At 41.8% G+C, this 18,770-nt stretch overlaps 1 protein-coding gene across 3 annotated transcripts in view; it reads right to left on the reverse strand.

Annotated features, from left to right (window-relative positions):
* DNAJC13 (DnaJ heat shock protein family (Hsp40) member C13) overlaps positions 1–18,770 on the reverse strand; it is a 67,024-nt gene that overhangs the window by 5,599 nt on the left and 42,655 nt on the right. For all 3 annotated transcript variants that reach the window (XR_014212403.1, XM_082192955.1, XM_082192954.1), the window contains 22 exons: positions 18,546–18,700; positions 18,143–18,188; positions 16,294–16,448; positions 15,892–16,093; positions 14,728–14,843; positions 14,051–14,129; positions 12,742–12,877; positions 11,915–12,099; positions 11,273–11,347; positions 10,123–10,242; positions 9,520–9,699; positions 8,827–8,994; positions 8,040–8,153; positions 6,695–6,811; positions 5,980–6,157; positions 5,656–5,747; positions 4,583–4,682; positions 3,751–3,825; positions 3,485–3,597; positions 1,573–1,742; positions 1,215–1,257; positions 602–775 (listed from right to left, as the gene is read on the reverse strand). Coding sequence is in view for 2 of the 3 variants with exons in the window: in XM_082192955.1 (XP_082049081.1) it covers positions 602–775; positions 1,215–1,257; positions 1,573–1,742; positions 3,485–3,597; positions 3,751–3,825; positions 4,583–4,682; positions 5,656–5,747; positions 5,980–6,157; positions 6,695–6,811; positions 8,040–8,153; positions 8,827–8,994; positions 9,520–9,699; positions 10,123–10,242; positions 11,273–11,347; positions 11,915–12,099; positions 12,742–12,877; positions 14,051–14,129; positions 14,728–14,843; positions 15,892–16,093; positions 16,294–16,448; positions 18,143–18,188; positions 18,546–18,700 (2,793 nt within the window). In the remaining variant the exon portion in view is untranslated. The remainder of the gene's footprint in view (positions 1–601; positions 776–1,214; positions 1,258–1,572; positions 1,743–3,484; positions 3,598–3,750; positions 3,826–4,582; positions 4,683–5,655; positions 5,748–5,979; positions 6,158–6,694; positions 6,812–8,039; positions 8,154–8,826; positions 8,995–9,519; positions 9,700–10,122; positions 10,243–11,272; positions 11,348–11,914; positions 12,100–12,741; positions 12,878–14,050; positions 14,130–14,727; positions 14,844–15,891; positions 16,094–16,293; positions 16,449–18,142; positions 18,189–18,545; positions 18,701–18,770) is intronic.

Raw genomic sequence — 18,770 nt, forward strand, 5'->3', positions numbered from 1 at the left:
TGCCGCAACTCCAGAGTCATCCGCGACTGGACCTAATGGTCAGGGGTACTTTTACCTTTAGGCTTATCTTGTTAAGAAGCAGAGAATGACAGCCATAACCTGAAGAATAAGAACCTCTTCAACGTACTGAGCAGTTACCGTTTCTTCGGTCAGAATCTTGTATGGGGAAAACCCAAACTGCACGCACAGATCTAATGCGTGTGCATAAGCTGTTTCAAACAGCTGCCTGATCACTTATGCAACTGCATGCCGCACAACGGCTTGTGCTAGGATGCATTCATTTAGTGGCCATTCATTCGTTGTTCTTCAAACTAAACGAATTGCTCTCCTACTGCCTTTAACCACCATGGGTTTGCTGCTGTTATGTGCCAATTATTTCACAGCACAAGCCTAGGCAGGTTTACAGAGCAAGAAGCAGAAGTAACCGCATCCTTAAAGGTCTTTATTGTAAACTGCTCAGGGCAAGCTATTCATAAATGAAACAAACAGTGGTAGGAAGTAGTAACAATAATAGCAGCAACAGCACCTTTCAGTGGACCGGAGCTCGCTTTCACAAATGCAGTTGCACAAAGCTAACACGCAACCAATCAACTCCACTTACATGGGGGTTGTTTTTCTCCAGGAGTTCGGTGAATTTTTCTAACAGTGCAATGAGAAATTCCCTAGGTTTTCGCAGCACCCAGGCCGGCTGGGCAATAAAGATTCTTAGGAAGACCCCTCCTACAGAAAGTTCACCCTCTGCTTCACCGTACACCACAGCAAAGTCCTCAGGCAGCTGGATCAACGAGAGAAAAAAATGTCACTGAGTTCGTGCATTAGGAAAGTTACGTTTGGTTTATTAGAAAGGGAGGGGGACTAACAACACAGGTGTGAGCCCAGCTACGATTATAAGGGTCTGTAGCAATGCAGAATACTTTGCAGCAGGGCTCTTGAAGCTGCAGCCATCCAGTGGATGCTGGGCTCCTGCTTCCATAGGACCAAAAGTAGCATGACGTGGTCAGAGCAGGTGGGAGTTTTAGTGCAGGAACATCCAGAGTTTCATAGCTCTCCCCCCCCCCCGGTCTCTGTCCTACCGTGCAGTTTCATGCTATTAGTCATGGTACAGCGAGATAAGACTGAGCAGTAGCGAAAAAGAGAAAGTGCAAAAGGATACGAAGGAAAACCACACCCATGCTTTGTCTTAATTTCCCCCTTAACGTTTAAATTTTGCTTACCTTCCAGTTAATATCAGGGTTGTCTCTCTGTAGTTTAAAGTGCCTTAAAAAAAAGTCAGAAAACCCATTAACAAATTCTTCTGCAAGCAAGGGGTAAAAATGAATTAAATTCTAAACGCTTCCCTCGCCTGAGGTTAAAATCAAACTGGCTTATTTGCACTCTAATCGCTTTCAGCAATTTTGATCAATACAGAATATCTGGTTATATTTTTTGCATTATGCCGCCTGGAATAGACCCTGTACTACAATCCCAGAGGATTCCAAACTGAATCTAATTGTTGGCTTTACAGTTCTGCTACGTTTTACCACAAAATTGACTACAAAAGTACAACCATTATTCACCACAACTGTAACATACTCTAGCATCATTTCTCGAACAGTTGTAGACACTTTCTCTCTGGAGTTGTCATTCCATATCAACTCTGGATTTTCATGCGTTCCTTCAAAAATGTGAACAGCAGCTTCAGGGTTATCTCTCATGGCATCCATAAAGACACCAGGTAGAAACTTCATTAGGGTAATTCTAACCTAGAAAAGAACACACCAGATTGCAGATTCTGTCACCGCTAACAAAGGTTTCCAGTGAATCAAATGAACAGCTTGTAATACTGACATCTAGCAAAGCACGGGGAAAATGTTTTTGAAAGGAATTTGCCTTATCAACACATAGCAATTCTTAAACCTGTGTGGGGAATGCCTTTGTATGGCTGACTACTGAACTTGATGGATGGGCATTGTGAATCCCCATTGTTGAGCCCAGACAGAGACCCAGCTCTGGCAGCCTTCTGACTCTTTCCTCGCTGCAAGGTGACAGGGAACGAGGCAGAGAGCCTTCTTGGTAGTTGCACCCGCCCTGTGGAATGCTCTCCCATCAGATGTCAAGGAAATAAGCAACTATCTGACTTTTAGAAGACATCTGAAGGCAGCTCTGTATAGGGATGCTTTTAATGCTTGATGTCTTACTGTGTTTAATGTTTTAATTCGCTGGAAGTCTCCCAGAGTGGCTGCGGCAACCCAGTCAGATGGATAATATAATATAATATAATATAATATAATATAATATAATATAATATAATATAATATAATATAATATAATTTTAGGTTTCACAATTCATGAAGAATAAGGGGACGCGGGTGGCGCTGTGGTCTAAACCACACAGCCTAGGGCTTGCCAATCAGAAGGTTGGCGGTTTGAATCCCCATGACGGGGTGAGCTCCCATTGCTCGGTCCCAGCTCCTGCCAACCTAACAATTCGAAAGCATGTCAAAGTGTAAGTAGATAAATAGGTACCGCTCCGGCGGGAAGGTAAATGGTGGTTCCGTGCACTGCTCTGGTTCGCCAGAAGCGGCTTAGTCATGCTGGCCACATGACCTGGAAGCTGTACACAGGCTCCCTCAGCCAATAAAGCGAGATGAACGCTGCAACCCAGAGTCGGCCACGACTGAACCTAACGGTCAGGGGTCCCTTTACCTTTACATAAGGCTATCAATGGCTACTATGCCCACTGTTGGAGGCAGAATGCCTCAAGGAACCCGTTGCAGGGATTCACATTTGGGGAGAATGCTGCTATACTCCTGGTTATGACTTCCCACAGGCATGTGGTTGGCCACTGCGCGTATTATATGCTGGGCCAAATGGGCTGCTGGCCTGATCCAGAACGGCTCTTCTTATGTTGCCATGCTTTCCAACCAGCATGTTGCTCTACAAGACTAGTAGCTTGCAGAGAGTGAAATGTAAAGCTTGCACCACGTGAGGGCTGTTTATTCGACGTGATGCACATTGGCTGCATCCAGACAATCAGATCTTGGACTGAGAAGCCAAGCTACGAACAGGCAGACAGCCACTTGGCTCTCCCCACCCTTCACGTTAAGTGGAAAAACCAAGGCAGGAAGACGTCGCCAATTCCTCTTGCGTCCAAACCAGGAAAACTATGACTAATGGCTTCCAAATAAAGAATGGCAGTAAGTCATATTTCAAAGCTGGCTTATGTATCCTGGTTTGCTGGGAAGCTATTAATCATAGTTTGCTAGCTTAGGTATAATGGGAAGCCATGGTAACAGCAGCTTCATGGCTTGTTTCCCAGCCCATATGAAGGGATGATAAAGATGAATACGGCCTGTGTAATGTTAACTCCTAGTACAGGGTTGGACAGCATTTTTTATAAGCATGTTGCAAATCAAGTCTAACAGACATTGTGCTATTTAGTGTTAAAAGCATGCTTTTAAAAGGACCAGTTACAATGTCCAAAAATGAAGCAAAACACACTCACCTTTGGACCAACCAGCTTGTCGGCTGTCATTTTAGCAAAAAGCTCTGCAGTCTGAGATCGAACTTGGGGATGTGTTGAGTTGCAGAACATATCAAGTAAGTAGATTAAAGCACCTAGGAAGGGACAGAGAAACAGAGGGCCTTATGGCAGCCTATGAATATTCTGATAGATAACAACAAATGAACTGTTGCCTCTTCCAATCACAGTAAGTTTGAAACATTACTTTTGGGTAATGTTTCAACAAAGAACAACAGCGCTCACTGTACCTTTTGCCATGGCCTCTTTAACTATTTTGGTACTGGATGTCAAAGCATACAGAGTTTCCAGAACAAGCTGCCGACCTGCCAAGAGGAAAAACCGTGAGCGAAACCCAGCTTTTGTGTGTCTCTGTTTAGCAAAGATGAAGTAAAAACACAACAGGGCTTGTTTAGAGTTGGACAATGGGGCCTGCACTGTTGCCTAGTTTAGCTGGCCCCTCAGGAAAGAGCTGTTTATGAGGCGAAACAAAAGCCTTCCATGGACTGAGTTCCAAAGTCAGCAAAGGTACTTAAAAAAAAAAATCCTATGAAAGATCAGCTTAAGTCAAAGAACTAAGCACTAGTAGAATTAAAATATATGCATATTTAAAAAATCACATACATATACAATACTATAAAAACATCACAGGTCTAGCCTTTCCCTTAAAAGCAAGTCCCTAATAGAGAAAGAAGTTCCAAAGGGCTGATTGTGGCAAGATGCCTTCATTCACAAAATGGGTGTATTCTGAACACATACTGAAAGTATGACCTAACATTCACTGAGGGTTTTTCTCTAGATCTATTTTGAATGCCAAAGACAACACCCCAACACAGGCGATTTTACTTCATTAGTGACCTCCTATAATTTCCCCAAGAGATCTGAAGTCAGAGGGCAAGATCTCCAGTTTAGAGAATATTTGTCTCTACACAGGCCTGAGACCTCAATGCCCTTCCCAAGTTGGAGCCACAATTTTATATGCACGCTTGTAAGGGGGGGGGGAGGAGTTTATCTTTTGGTATCTAAAGAGTTTTCTAAACGTGTATTTTTGTCACTGAATAAGTAAACTCACGCTCTACGTACTTGAAGGTAGTGAATGTAGGAGGGCTAGTAAGTTGGAAAGAACCATTGCTTCTGCAATATTATTTACACATTCTTGGTTACTAGTCACTATGTTCACCACCTGTGAAAGAAATAAATAAAATAAAATAAAAACTGCTAGACTGGTATGGAAGCAGCTAGTTGTCAATCTTGATTCCTTCAAGACAAGGATTTTCTACATATTGACTGGATACATAAATTCAAGCTTTGCTTCCAGAAAGGCCACTCTGAATTTTCTGTGAATATTTATAGCAGAAAATGTCTTTCAAAATATTTGACCAAATGCTGTTTTCAAACAATAGTTTAATTTTGCAACAGAAGGAGCACCATCAGGTAAAAGCCGTGACCCTAGTTCTCTATCTCTTCCCAACCCAGCATCGCTGTCCCTACCCATTCAGAGCGAGGTCAAAGCAAAGGCTTCATTTACCCTTGGCGAGGTAGCCAAATCTGATTTGTGTAACGACAGATATATGACCTGTGATTATCTGGGATCATGTGGGCTGAAAAAAGACTCCCTGTCCCCCAAAAATCTGACACTTAGCCAGCTTCTTAGAACAGGCAAATAGGTGTGGAAATGTAAGCCGGGGGGGGGGAGTGGATATTCGTGTAAAGGGGTGGGCGAGGGAATAACCGTTTTTTAATACTCTGGATAACAGTGTCGGTGCAAAGATATCAGTCACTTTTGCCAAGGCAACTCGGGCCATTGCTTCTGCCAAATGATGCGACTTCTGGTAAGAGATTAAGACTGCCACTGTTGCCTTCAGAAAGAACATTTGGACAAATGTCATTGTGTTCTACTGCCTGCTAAATGCACATTCCTTAGTACTATTCACATAGTCTCTGAACTGAAGGTATAAAGTCATGTATGGTAGCTATTTTGATGCCCTGCACTCCATTCTCTAGCTACAAAGCCCAAAATCAGAATCATTACTGGCTGAGTGTAAAATAATGTCCTTACATTTGTCATAAAAGTGAACACCGCTAATCTACACAATATATTCCGAAGTAAAGAACTTTCTCCTATGGCAAGAAACTTTTATCGCTTTGGTTTTTACCTCCAGAGCCAGCTGTTGGACTTGACCAGCTCCGTGGACACGCAGAAGGGAGAAGATTAACTTAAAGTGACCTATGCATTCGCATTCTGAACCTGCGTGGAGAAAAACAGATGCTATGGTTAAAGTGGACTAAACTAAAGCACTTTCAAGCAAAGGTATCTTAAAAACATTTTTTAAATTAAAAAAACCCACTTTAATCAGCTTAAACAGCCATTTTAGTTTGGTGATAAGCTGTATCACTAAGCATTCATCTAAAACGTCCAAAATCTAAGGTGAGGTTTCGTTCGACAGGAATGTTTAAGGTGTCTAACATGCCTCACTTACCTGGGTTGTGTTTTATTACATTTCTCAGAGCCTCCAAGGCCATCTCAACCCTTCTGAGCCTCTCTCCATGTTGGTTTGACTCCACTTTCCCTGTGTGAGTCATGGCCATTAATGTATGAAGGTACTGGGCTTGTGAGCCTATGTAATCCAAGAGGCTTGCAGCAAATGATTTTGGAAGCTGTAGGATAACAAACAAGCAAGAAGGAAAATTAAAAAGATAGATAGGAAGTAAACCTTTTGTTGCTGCTTCTTAACACAGTGTATCCATATTTTACAAACTATTTACAATTAAGGGATGAACAATCAAATGCTCTATCAGGATACATCACCAGTAGTGTTTCAGCTTCATGTAGCAAGGCTTCCTCACAAGATTATAACAAAGGAAGGGTAAGACTGCTATATAAAAGTCTAGGAAGTTCTATAGTATAGGGTTACTCCATTCTGAAAAGATTGCTTTCCCATCGTTTGAATTTTTTAACGAAGAGTTATAACAAACATGTAACAAAATTCAGAAGGAATGGATATAGATCCTCTGAACGTTTCTGCTGTGTTGATGATTTACTGAGAACAAATTAGTACATCCTATATTTTGACAAGGAAAGGAGCTTCAATATCTAACATGTTTCGTATGGGTATGCAAAAAAGAAGAAGAAAAAAGGGATTAACCAATTTAAAACCAAAAGACTTCACCAAATAACAAGAAGTAGAATCTTACCTCCAGTTGGAATGTGGGGACTTCATTGTAAACTCTAACAAAAATCTCTCCTACAATAAGCTCTTTTGCATGATCACTGAAGATGAATTCAGATCCATAGCTTTTATCACAGTCACCCTTTAGAAAGTAAAAATCAATTGAATATATTTGCAGCTTCCCATAGTAAAAACATTAAGCCGAATGGATGCAAAAGCAGTACAGTTCCCCAATATGAATTGTCTACTTTAAGCTTGGAGCCATGAAGCGGGGACAGAATTTGATTTCAGTTCTCATTTCCTTTGCAAGAAAAGGCTAGAAATGTAAGCAGGTGAAGGTAGGAGGAGAGTTGGCAAGCACTTGGGAAGATATCTATTACTTCTGTCCTTTCCCATGGCTGTTGCTAATTCCTGCACAGGTCGCACTTTAACCCTCAATGATCTTTTAACACGTGTGGTGCTACAACAGGAATCCTCCAACCAAAAGCAGGTTGTTTTGAAATTGTTCTTTTACCTCCAGCTGCAGAACTTGAATACGTATGACAATCATATTCAGCTACAAGTGATTGCCAAAGAAAAAGAAGAAGATGCTAAGCAAGACCTGAGCTGTACTACTGGCAAAGAAAGAGCTCTCGGTCACTCAATTGAGGGCAAATATCTGAGGGAAAACAAGTCACCCCTCAGCCCCTTGTGCTGCTTCAACATCTTCTCCAGAGCAATATGAGATGCAACAAAGGGGATAAAGGAATCAGGAAAAACTGTCTCCTCCACCTCTGCCACCAAGAGCCTCTCCTGGTTGTAGGTCATGTCTGAACTGAAGGAGCCTTTCTGTTCACTGATGGCGAATTAGGATCAGAGTTATTTACATTTGCTTTTGTTAAAGGATGCTGTTTACAACATGAGACCATAAATGGAGAAATGAGGGGATGAAAACTATAAATCCCACGGGAGGACACCAAACTTTTGTGGCCTGGTACAGTGGTACCTCGAGTTACATATGCTTCAGGTTACATGTGCTTCAGGTTACAGACTCTGCTAACCCAGAAATATTACCTCATGTTAGGAACTTTGCTTCAGGATAAGAACAGATATCGCATGCCGGCGGCGCGGCAACAGCAGGAGACCCCATTAGCTAAAGTGGTGCTTCAGGTTAAGAACAGTTTCAGGTTAAGAACAGACCTCCAGAGCGAATTAAGTTCTTAACCCGATGTACAACTGTACATTAAAAGAAGCTGGCCGTGTGGCTTTTGTACACCTCAGTTTAATGATTCTGAAAAATGCAGCGACAAGAATTACTTGCTGCTTCTTTCAGTTCCCTGCCTCAGAAACTCCCAACTAACAAGCCCGACAAAAAGGAAAAAGTGCCTCACTCTTTTAATCATGCTTTCCTGCTGAGATTCCAAGAACTCAAGGAGTTCAGCTCTTGTCCGATTGTTCCAAATAAGGTACGGGCTTTCTGTGTTGCTGTTCAGCATTTTCAGAATCTAGGTTAAGAAACAGTTATGGCAAGACAGATTGGAATGCAAGACGAATATTTCATTTTTTCTACAGCATCTACATCCGGCCAGCTTAATACCACTACAAAACCACTGTAACCCTTCTAGCTTTCTCAATGTGCACGTTATTTCCTCTTATTTATTCTTTAACATGAGTCTATTTGGAATTTGCTCTTAAAAACTCCAGCTCTGGCTAGATGCACACTTTATGATTTGAAGCGCTACCGAAGTAATCTGAAACAGTCTCTATTCTGCAACTATTGAGTGCAGCAAGCACTGTTTCTCTCTTCTGTTTGCGTGCACACACACACAAATATTCCTGGTTTGCCATATGCAGTAGTCACTCAAAAATACTGTAGCAGCAATATCATGTGAAATAGCCCTTAGTATCTGGCAAGAAAGACACGACAAGTTAGAAATAGTAGGATGACTACTGTACGAATCAGCACATCTCTATTAACACTCCACTATCTTGAACAAAAATCCATTGGCTGCAACACACAGAACTGAAGGTGCTCGCAAGTGCCTCAATCAAGACTCCTTTTCTAAGACACTAAAGGCTGTATAATTTTCTTTGTTGCCATTACTGAACTTACATGCTCAGCATACTTGTCAAGAAAAGCGGAAAAACATTAACGTGGATATTAAAATGTTCTTGTACCTCGGCAGGATTGACCACAGCAAGTTTTCTTGCAATATATGGCGTCAGCATGCCTGCAAGACTTTTTCTGATAGTTGGGTTTTCAGGCGTAGCTTGTTCTCCGGGAAGATATCCGCCAAGACGGCTCAAAGCAAGGAGGCTAAGCTTGGCAAGGGTATTGGCTACTTCCTGTTAGCAGAAAATAGGGAATCAATCTCATGCATAGATTTCCTGAGTAGATGAAGAAACAAGACCACCCCTCCTTCACAAGCAATACCGCAAAATAAAATGGACACAACTTGCAAAAATGTCATTGCCCAATTTGGGGCGACTGTCACTTGCCATTGTGTCTCCTTATACCCCACTGTGCACTATTCAGGAGGGTTCTATAACTCTCTAGAGGGGCTTTTTGGGTGCTGCAGAGGGGTGTGTTGTTGTTTTTTAAAGAATTTAAAGAAGTTCCCTTCTTCAAACTTCCTTTTCTCTTTGGATCAAAGCTTGGCACAAGCAAGCACAACTGATCTTGAGAATGTCATTTGAACCGCACAAAAAAGGCTACGACACACATGCAAAGTTTTACCTAAAAGCACAGCACATTAAGCAATGTGTTTGATTTTAAGATAATGACTGTAAGTTCCTACAGCCATCTCAGAAGTGCTGCTCAGGATATATTTAAAGCACAGCAGTCTATTCACAGTTCCTTATTATCATTACCTGCTGATTGGAATCTTCACTCTTCTGAATCCCACTCTCTTCTAGTGTGTAATCATAGTTGAAGATGTAGCCGAGCAAATACCACAGAACTCCAGCTTGGAACAAATGCGTCTGTAGCCAGTAGTCCACAGCAAAGGAGCTGACACACTCGACCCCTAGGGAAGCCACGCGGGGAATGTTCTGAGTAGGAAAGAAAACATTTGCTTTGGGTGAGAAATGCTTCAGTTCAGCAGGAACGAGACAAGCGGTGTTTCTGACATAAAAATGACAAAATGCAATAGTGGCACGTTCTTCACACTTTTTGTTTCTTGCTTCTGCAGTGTGGTGCTTTAATCACATTGCAGAATAGGGTAAACAGAATAAATAAGAATATAATAGGGTAAACAGAAGGGCTGTGTCTGTACATTCCATTGACAATGTGCAAACAAAACTGTCTACATGCCCCAGGAAGTCTTATGTGAACTGGGGCTCTGACAGGAAGTTCTACAGCTTTCAAAAGGAAGGCAATAGGCCCAAGTGATTGCATCCACTTAATGGACACTCCAGAGATTCTACAGAAATGGGAGGCTAGAAAAGGAAGATAGGAGTCATACAAGAGCTTACCTTGCCATAATACAGTACTCTGCAGAGATCCTTGATGATATTTGGCATTTCAGTTATTTTCTCCCTGCAGTCTTCAAATTGGGCTGCCACACTGTAACATTTACTTACATGCCCACACACCTATTAAGTGAAAAATGCAAAGTCATATGGTGTTGGGACAGTGTATAATAAGAGGCACTACAAATATACACGCTTCAGAAGTTGAAAAGGAATGATAAAGAGCTCCCTGGAAGGCAGACACAGCACTGTAATTTGCCAAGTGATTACTTCTTTCAGTCTTGTGAAGCATTGTTCCTTCTTTTCAATTTATGAAGTGTCTAATGTTGGCACCTGGGACGTGGGTGGCGCTGTGGGTTAAACCACAGAGCCTAGGGCTTGCCGATTGGAAGATCGAATTCCAACGACGGGGTGAGCTCCTATTGCTCGGTCCCTGCTCCTGCCAACCTAGCACTTCGAAAGCACGTCAAAGTGCAAGTAGATAAATAGGTACCACTCCGGTGGGAAGGTAAACAGCATTTCTGTGCGCTGCTCTGGTTCACCAGAAGCGGCTTAGTCATGCTGGCCACATGACCCGGAAGCTGTACGCCGGCTCCCTCGGCCAATAAAGCGAGATGAGCGTCGCAACCCCAGAGTTGGTCACGACTGGACCTAATGGTCAGGGGTCCCTGTACTCTTTACCTTTAATGTTGGCACCAGAAACGGGCTGTGGCAAAACGGAAGAACGGTAAGGTGCACATTTTGTATGTGGAAGTTCTCAGGTTCAGTCTTTGGTATCTCCATCGTTAAAAGAAACTATGCTTTAATGAGAATAAGCAGAATGCTGGTACGCACCACTGAAATTGCAGGTGCTTTCTTCCTTCCCTGTTGCTGCTATACCACCAAAAATAAGCCATAGCTTCTTGTGTTATCCGAGCCTGGACTGGTGGTTTGTTTCTCTCCAAACCAACCACAAGCAGGTAGCCAAGGTTTGTTCTTATTCACATTAAACCATAGTTTATTTTATCTACAGTTTTAATATGATGTGAGAAGTATGTTAGTGTAAATAGTTTGAACAGTTGCCCAAATATGGTCTCCTATGGCCAGTTCACATTTTAGTTCACATTCACACATATGCTAAATCCTCCATTACTGGATTATTCTGTACACTTACCTGAACTGACATATCATCTGGCTTACTAAAGTGTGTCAGGACAGCAACACAGCGATTAAAAGCCTCTTGCAGAATCTGTGGAGATAGAAAAGACATTTTTCCCCCCTGAACACTGTCAGCAGCAAAAGTTGAAACGATTGTTCTCATTTAGCAAATATTTCTCTACAAATTTTTGGATGCCATTTTAAAGCCACAATGTAAACTTTAATACTTCAAATGCCTACTTGTTAGAGAAAGAGAAGTTCAAGTATTCTAAGCCAAACCAATAATCTGAAATTATCTGGTGTAATATTAGCAACATTTCTTAGAAGCCCAGTTATTGTTTCTTTTGCTTGATATTAGTTAGAAGTTAATATTTGTGTTTTTTAATAACAATCTACTTGCTTATTCTTAGGCAAATTAAGCCAAAGACATGAAATATTCAGCATTGGTTATGCAAGCTTACAGAATAGTCAGCAACAGCAGTTCTGAGATGTACTTACAGATAGCTAGAAAACACGAGGGAAAGCTGGTTTTGCAGACAACACCCAGCCAAAAAGGGTTATTAAAATGCATTTTGCAAACCAAAGCTTAATAGAAAGGATGCAAAGAATAAAACTCACTCTCTGCAAAACACAACCCACAGGAGGATTTTGAGCCTACCTCAATACCATTCTCTCTTCTTAGTTCTTCTGCATTAAGTGCCGAGCAGTTGACAGTGTAGAAAGCTAACTCAGTAGCAGCAGGCAACAGGGGAGATTCTTTGGAGAACAAGAGGTCGTCTGAAGTTTCTATTGTGATTGTCTTAATCAACATGGGGTAGCCTGCGTATTTATAAGGCTTCAAATCTTGAAAAGAAAAGAATGCCAAGAATTAACATTCACATGTGAATCAGTCTCATGGTGACACTTACTCTGTACCAAACAAATTATTTTCTGGTTTCTTACTTCAAAGGCCAACAACACAGGAGAAAGGAGAAGTGTAACACAGAATGCACTAAACAAATTAGCTCCTAACAAGTATTGAACAAGGTTGAATTCCCCAAAATTCTGGGCAGCTCCTCAGAAAGTATACAGGTGAATCAGAGCAACATTTGGAAAATAGAATCTCAAGGCTCTGTTTTGAATGCAGACTTTCTGCTTTAGAACAAATCCTAGGTTTTCTACCAACAAAGGTCCACCTATTAATCAGTGGAGACTGGTTGATTTTAAATTGCTGGAAAAAGAGTATTCACTGCATTCAAAGAAATGTCCATTTTGGGCTTGACTGTAGCCTCCAGAAGTACAGGGGCCTCCCCTCCTTCAGAAATCCACTCTCCAATGAAACCAAGGTGATGCACCTGAGAAGGTAGAGCTTGATCGTTTGCCACAGGATTTGTATCGGTTGTAATCAGTGAGCTCCCAAATAAGCCCAAAGTTTTCAATAACACATAAATGAGATTTAGTATTTTACAAAACAAAATTATGTCTTCAGGTGCTAAGTATAATTACCATCTTTGTGTCTGTTGAAAAGGATGCTTTGAGCTTTCAAAATTAGAATTATATTCTCAGGATCTGGACCATCCACCACTTTGGCTGACTTTGTACACAAAAACTCATACGCTTTATTCACCTTTTCAAACATATCCTGCAAATACAATGCATGTAAGGAAGCAGATATGAATCCAATCTCAAAATAAATCAGCTGATGTTGCAAAAGAAACAGGCCAGGATTTTCGAGAAAGACTGTCTTCTACTACATAATCTTCAAAGACACGGTTCTAATTTTGAGCTTATTTTAAAGTTTTTCTGACTTTTATTCCATACTCTTCTATGAAAAGTCCTACACATAGACACACAGAAGAACAACAGAGTTAACAAGAAACGTAAGTACAACCTATTCAGAACAGCCACGTGTACAGACAGCATCGTACACAATATTCCAGTATTTGGCTAAGGATTACTTAATGTAAAGAAGGGATGAGACCTGCAGTCAGATTTCCCCTCCCAACCGTAAGTTGTACAGCAGGAAGGGAAAGGGTCTTTGAAGTTGTGCAAATTGTGTAATTGCGACTTCTTCCCTCACAATCAGATCAAAGCAGAGGGAGAAATTAACAGACCTGTATTCCTGGCAGATGTGCTAATAGTCCATACAATTTTGGGCATGCAATTACATTATGAAGTTTGGGGCTTAAAACAGTTGCAGTTAAGGGCTTCCAGTTCAGCGATGTGCTGACTTCATTTACATTCTTCTGATGGGATTACAGAGCTTTGCCACATTTGCACAGAAAGGACAGATAAAAGGGGCATTGGGAGAGCTATTTCCCCCCCACAAGAAAATGGAAGGTGAAACTTGAATGGAGTTACTAAAAGGAAATATATGCCTCTGTTACCATGGGGAAAAGGTGTAGGGGTGTGGGGTGTGTGTGTGTGTGTGTGTGTGTGAGAGAGAGAGAGAGAGAGAGAGAGACAGACAGACAGACTGATTGTGTGTGGATCTGGCAACTTCCACTACTGGAATGTAATGGGGTCCATAACTCAAAATTGTTTCCCTTTTCTGATGTAAAAATGTATATATTTAAGAGCTTTAGCAAACAAACAGTTGCACTTCTATTATGCAGGAATTTGTGCATAAATGGGCAGTCCTGATGACATAAAAGGAGTGACTCTGCACATTTGAACAAATGCACACTTGAACCTGCTCCCCCCACTGCAGTAACTGGGCTAGATCCATGTATACAGTAGAGAGCCTGTGCTCAGATACCAGACCAGACCCAATACATCCTATAGGCATAATATATATTTAATACATAGCACTTACTCGACCTTCTGGATTCTTGTCAGGGTGGTATTTCTGGGCCAGTCTGAAATAAGCCTTCCTGATTTTGCTCTCATCGTGCCTGTCAGATACATAAAGAATTTGCTTACCTAGGATTCAATATGCTGTCATTCGGTCAGGGGGAAAAAATGTAACATAGATTTCAGACTAAACTCTGGCAGAGGTTATTTTGAATGGCAGATTTTAGGTCACTTTCCAAAGCACATTTTATGAGTTAGCTACAAATGTTATCTATAAGATCTAGGCCAGTTTGTCTCTTATTTAATGCTGAGTAGGGGTGGCAGCGCTAATGGTGCATTTTCAGTGACTTTTCAGCACTGCCGATGTGACAATAGCAAGGCCTGTGTAAACTATTATGGCAATCCGGTCTTGGAAACTGGATTCCCCCCCCCCAATCCTCTCTGCACACTGCTATGTGGGCTCCTGCGCTTTAGTTAACCGATATGCCTCCAAATCAATAGGTCAGGCTGGTCTGAAATAGAGGTGCTCCAATGCTGAACCACTATACTATCGTTCCTGTACAAAGCTTCAGCCATACTAGCTGTTTTTCCGGTTCTAGAACTTAATCAGAGGGCAACTAAGTTTAAATGATGCAAGATACACAACGTAAGAGTCGTTTATATTAAAATGTCAGTGGAACCGAAGAGCACATAACTTACTGTCCTTGTCCCTTTGGGAGATGGAGAACTTCATAAGCATCATCCATTGACATTGTGGGCGCCTTCTTATCCACCTCCTTCTTCCAAGCATCTAGGGTATCTTTCAAGAGTTTAACCTGGGCAGGGTGGTGGGGAGACAGAAAATTCCAAATGAGTTCTTCTAATGTAACTTCCAGATCTTCCAGGGGTGGGGGTGAGGGAGAGGAAGGGGGAGATAGCTGCTATTACTCAGCCACCTAGGCCCTCCTCTCTATTAGAAAACCTACAATATAGGAGTTTTATCTGTTATATTTGAAAATTTGAACATACTCCTTTATTTATTTTAATTTCATTGATGCTTTAACAGTAAATTGGTACATCCATTTCACAATAATCTTCATTATCCTCGTTTTTATTCTGATTATATATGCTGTGATCTTTTCTGTGAACCACCCTGAGACTTCCAGGTATAGGGCGGTATATATACTCAATAAAAAAATAATAATAATACATTATTCAACTTTCCCACCCCAGCCCTCCCATGGGTTCTCTTTTACTCTTAGTTGTGATACATATCTTTCTCTACCTTCTAATTGATTTAGCTGCTGTTCATCGATCTAGTCCTACTTGGGATACATGTAACTTATAATTATTTAAACAATCTCCAAAGTTTTCCCACTCCTCTCTTATGGTATGTTCATCCTGGTTTCTTATCTTTGCAGTCAGCATCACTAACTCCACATATTCTATTAACTTATTCTGCCAATCCTATTTTGCTGGACTGTTTTTATCCTTCCACATTTGTGCATCGGCTATTCTGGCCGCAGCAGTTGCATAAAGAGCAAGATTTAATGCATTCTTAGGTATCTCACCCTCTATCATACCCCAAAAAAAACATTTCGGGGGTTTTTTTTTGGGGGGGGGGAATGTCAACCTTAGCATCTTTTTTATTTCTGTGTATATCATCTCCCAATATCCCTTAGCTTTCTTACATCCCCACCACATTGAACACACTCCTTGTTTAAACTTAACTGGCTTTGAAAGTGTATACTTTAAAACAGAACTGTTAAGATCATGGCACACTCAAGATGCCAGTAAAGCAGTCATGGCTCTCGCATTCCCCCTTTTTATTTTTCAATTCTGCTTTGCTGCAGATTGAGGAAGAGTGCAAGACATTTAACTTACAGGGTCTTTAATTGGCCAGTCAGGAAACCGAAGTTTATCACAAAGATGCCTGAGGTAATAGATGTTACAAAACAGCTCGTTCTCCAGCTGAGGATAGTTGATTAGCGGTATGGGGCAGTACTGGTAAAGCGCTCTTGTGTTACTTTGAAGACGAGGGGTGAAGTCCGCAAGATGAGCAGCAATCTTCTCTATCATAAGGCGCCTGTGAATTGCAAAAGGCATTTTGAAGCAAACAATCGCTAACTTTCTTCCAGATCACTAAACCATTAAACCTTGTTATCTGTGGCAAGTCACAAAGATATCAGATGAATTTAATTACAGTCAGCAAACTGAAAAAAGGGGGGGGGAATATTAATGGGGGGGAACCCACTTCTTTTGCTGGAAGTGTATAAATCAAATTACCTCATTTCACTGCTCCAAATAGCTTCTGGAGTGTCGAATTCGCCCAAAAAAATTTCAGAAAATTTTTCTGGTTCATAGTTTTCCAAGTAACACACCATAGCTTCCGGCAGGATGTGTCCAAGAATGCTTCTCTGAACTATATCTTGCCCTTTCATCTAAAAAAAAAAGTTGTCAGGATGTAAGTGTGAAAATGAAATGAACACGCTTTTGCACGTCTTTACCAGTTGCTTTTGTGATAATGGAGGTATTAATTTTCACAAGCCACTATATGCAGCACAACTTGCAGAATCACAGAGTTGGCAGGGGGACTCTGAGGGCCATCTAGTCCAACCCCCTTGAAATATATCAAGAGTTAGGAGCCTCAGGCGCAGAGTCCAAAGGCGGCCCTTCATGCCTCTTTATTCCACCCTCTCCAGAGTAAGTAAGTAAGTAAGTAAGTAAATTTTTATTTATACTTTATTTAAGACTGGGCTCAGGGCAGCTAACATCAAATACATTAAAACACAATCAAACAAAAATTAGAATCAGGATAAAATTAAATGACTGCCCATAAATTACAACTATAGGGGTCGGGAAACTCAAGTATTCATCAGGACCAGCTATCCATGCTGGTCCCACATGAGGTGATAAAAGAGCCAAAGGGGTAACTTACAGGGTCCATAGAGGGGAGTCAACTGGGCCCAGACCGAAGGCCAAGTGGAACAGCTCCGTCTTGCAGGCCCTGTGAAAGGATGTCAAGTCCCGCAGGGTGCTGGTCTCCTGCGATAGAGCGTTCCACCAGGCTGGGGCCAAAGATGAAAAGGCCTTGGCCCTGGTTGAGGCCAGTTTAACCTCGAGGCCCAGGACCTCCAAGATATTATTTGTGGACCGTAAGGTCCTCCACGGGGCATACCAGAAGGCGATCCCATAAGTATGAGGGTCCTGGGCTATATAGGCCGCACCAAGCACTGTCTTGGTCTAAAACCCCTACACCCCCGACCCCCAGTACTCTTCCCCGGCTGGAATGTGTCATTGAACCATGAGAATGCCTTTATAGGAGAAGGAAAAGCCTCTGACTTTTCCATGGATGGGATACAGTCTGCTATAAAAGCCAGATTCTCTGCATCTGGTCTGCCCCCCCCCCCTGGGGTATGTGGGCCCTGCAAGGCTGCCCAGAAGTGAATGGAACGAGCCTGAAGGTTTATTGCCCTTGCCGTACAGTGGTACCTCGGGTTTCATATGCTTCAGGTTACAGACTCCGCTAACCCAGAAATACTACCTCGGGTTAAGAACTTTGCTTCAGGATGAGAACAGAAATCGTGCTCCAGCGGTGCGGCAGCAGCAGGAGGCCCCATTAGCTAAAGTGGTGCTTCAGGTTAAGAACAGTTTCAGGTTAAGAACGGACCTCCGGAACGAATTAAGTACTTAACCCGAGGTACCACTGTGCATGTGTACCCAGCAGTGAGTGAGTACAGCATTGCTGTCTTGGTCTCAAGGAATTTCAACTCCTACAACTACAAACTGCTCTGTGGCTTGCCTCCACAATCACATTGCAGCACAACTAACCAATGCATTTAACGCTTAAGAGTTGTCTCCACATTCATCTCCACCAAAACTTCCTAACGCTAAATTCAGTTACATATTTCCAACTGTTTGGTTAAACATGGTGTAGCTAATAGCGCAACAAACTTTTGTCAATTTGCCTTTTAAAAGGATCCAGCACATTCTGAAGAGAGAGAGTTGTTTCAGATAGCAACAAGACCCCCCAGACATTTTCTCTGTTTAAATGCTTATACTTAGCGCATACATGGTATTGACTTGTTTTGTTGGAGCATTGCCAGTTTCTTTGGTAATATTAATTGCTGCTTACCTCTTCAGACTTGAAGGCCTGCTTTGAATGTGTATACTTCAAAAACCTAGAAAATAATTCATATATACTTTTAGCTCAATGGCATGAGCTCAGAATGCAGGTTAATGGGACTATAAAACTTGCACCTGCCCTCTAACCCGTCTGATTCTTGGGCTCTCACTGGCCATCTAGCACTAAATACAGCCCCTAGGGACTCTCTCTTCATCAAACGACCCCTCACTATCACCATTACACAATGTAGCCTGGTTTCTTTAAGGTGGTCCAGAGACGAAAAGTGTAAAGTGATTTTATGACTTAAAATCTCTCAGAAACGAATGCCATATCCTTGCATTCACACTTAGCTGGTGTGAAACTCTATGTTTAAGTAAACATACAACAGATGCTAAACATTTATTGCTTTCACCTTGCAACGGGGAGCACGTTGGAACCGGTATACATCATGATGAAGAAGAATACTCCACTGAGGTAAAGGCGAGGTAACTGGGGGTTGTCTTGCATGATGTAGAAAAGCAATATGGCCACCTTCTCAACAAGAATGGGATCAAAGGTCAGCAGCAGCTGCAATGCAAAAAAACAACAACTTAACATGGTTTTACACTGTGCATTTCAGATCAGGGATACTGCTCCC

This window comes from Podarcis vaucheri, assembly GCF_965113315.1.
Source record: "Podarcis vaucheri genome assembly, chromosome: 12".
Classification (NCBI taxonomy): domain Eukaryota; kingdom Metazoa; phylum Chordata; class Lepidosauria; order Squamata; family Lacertidae; genus Podarcis; species Podarcis vaucheri.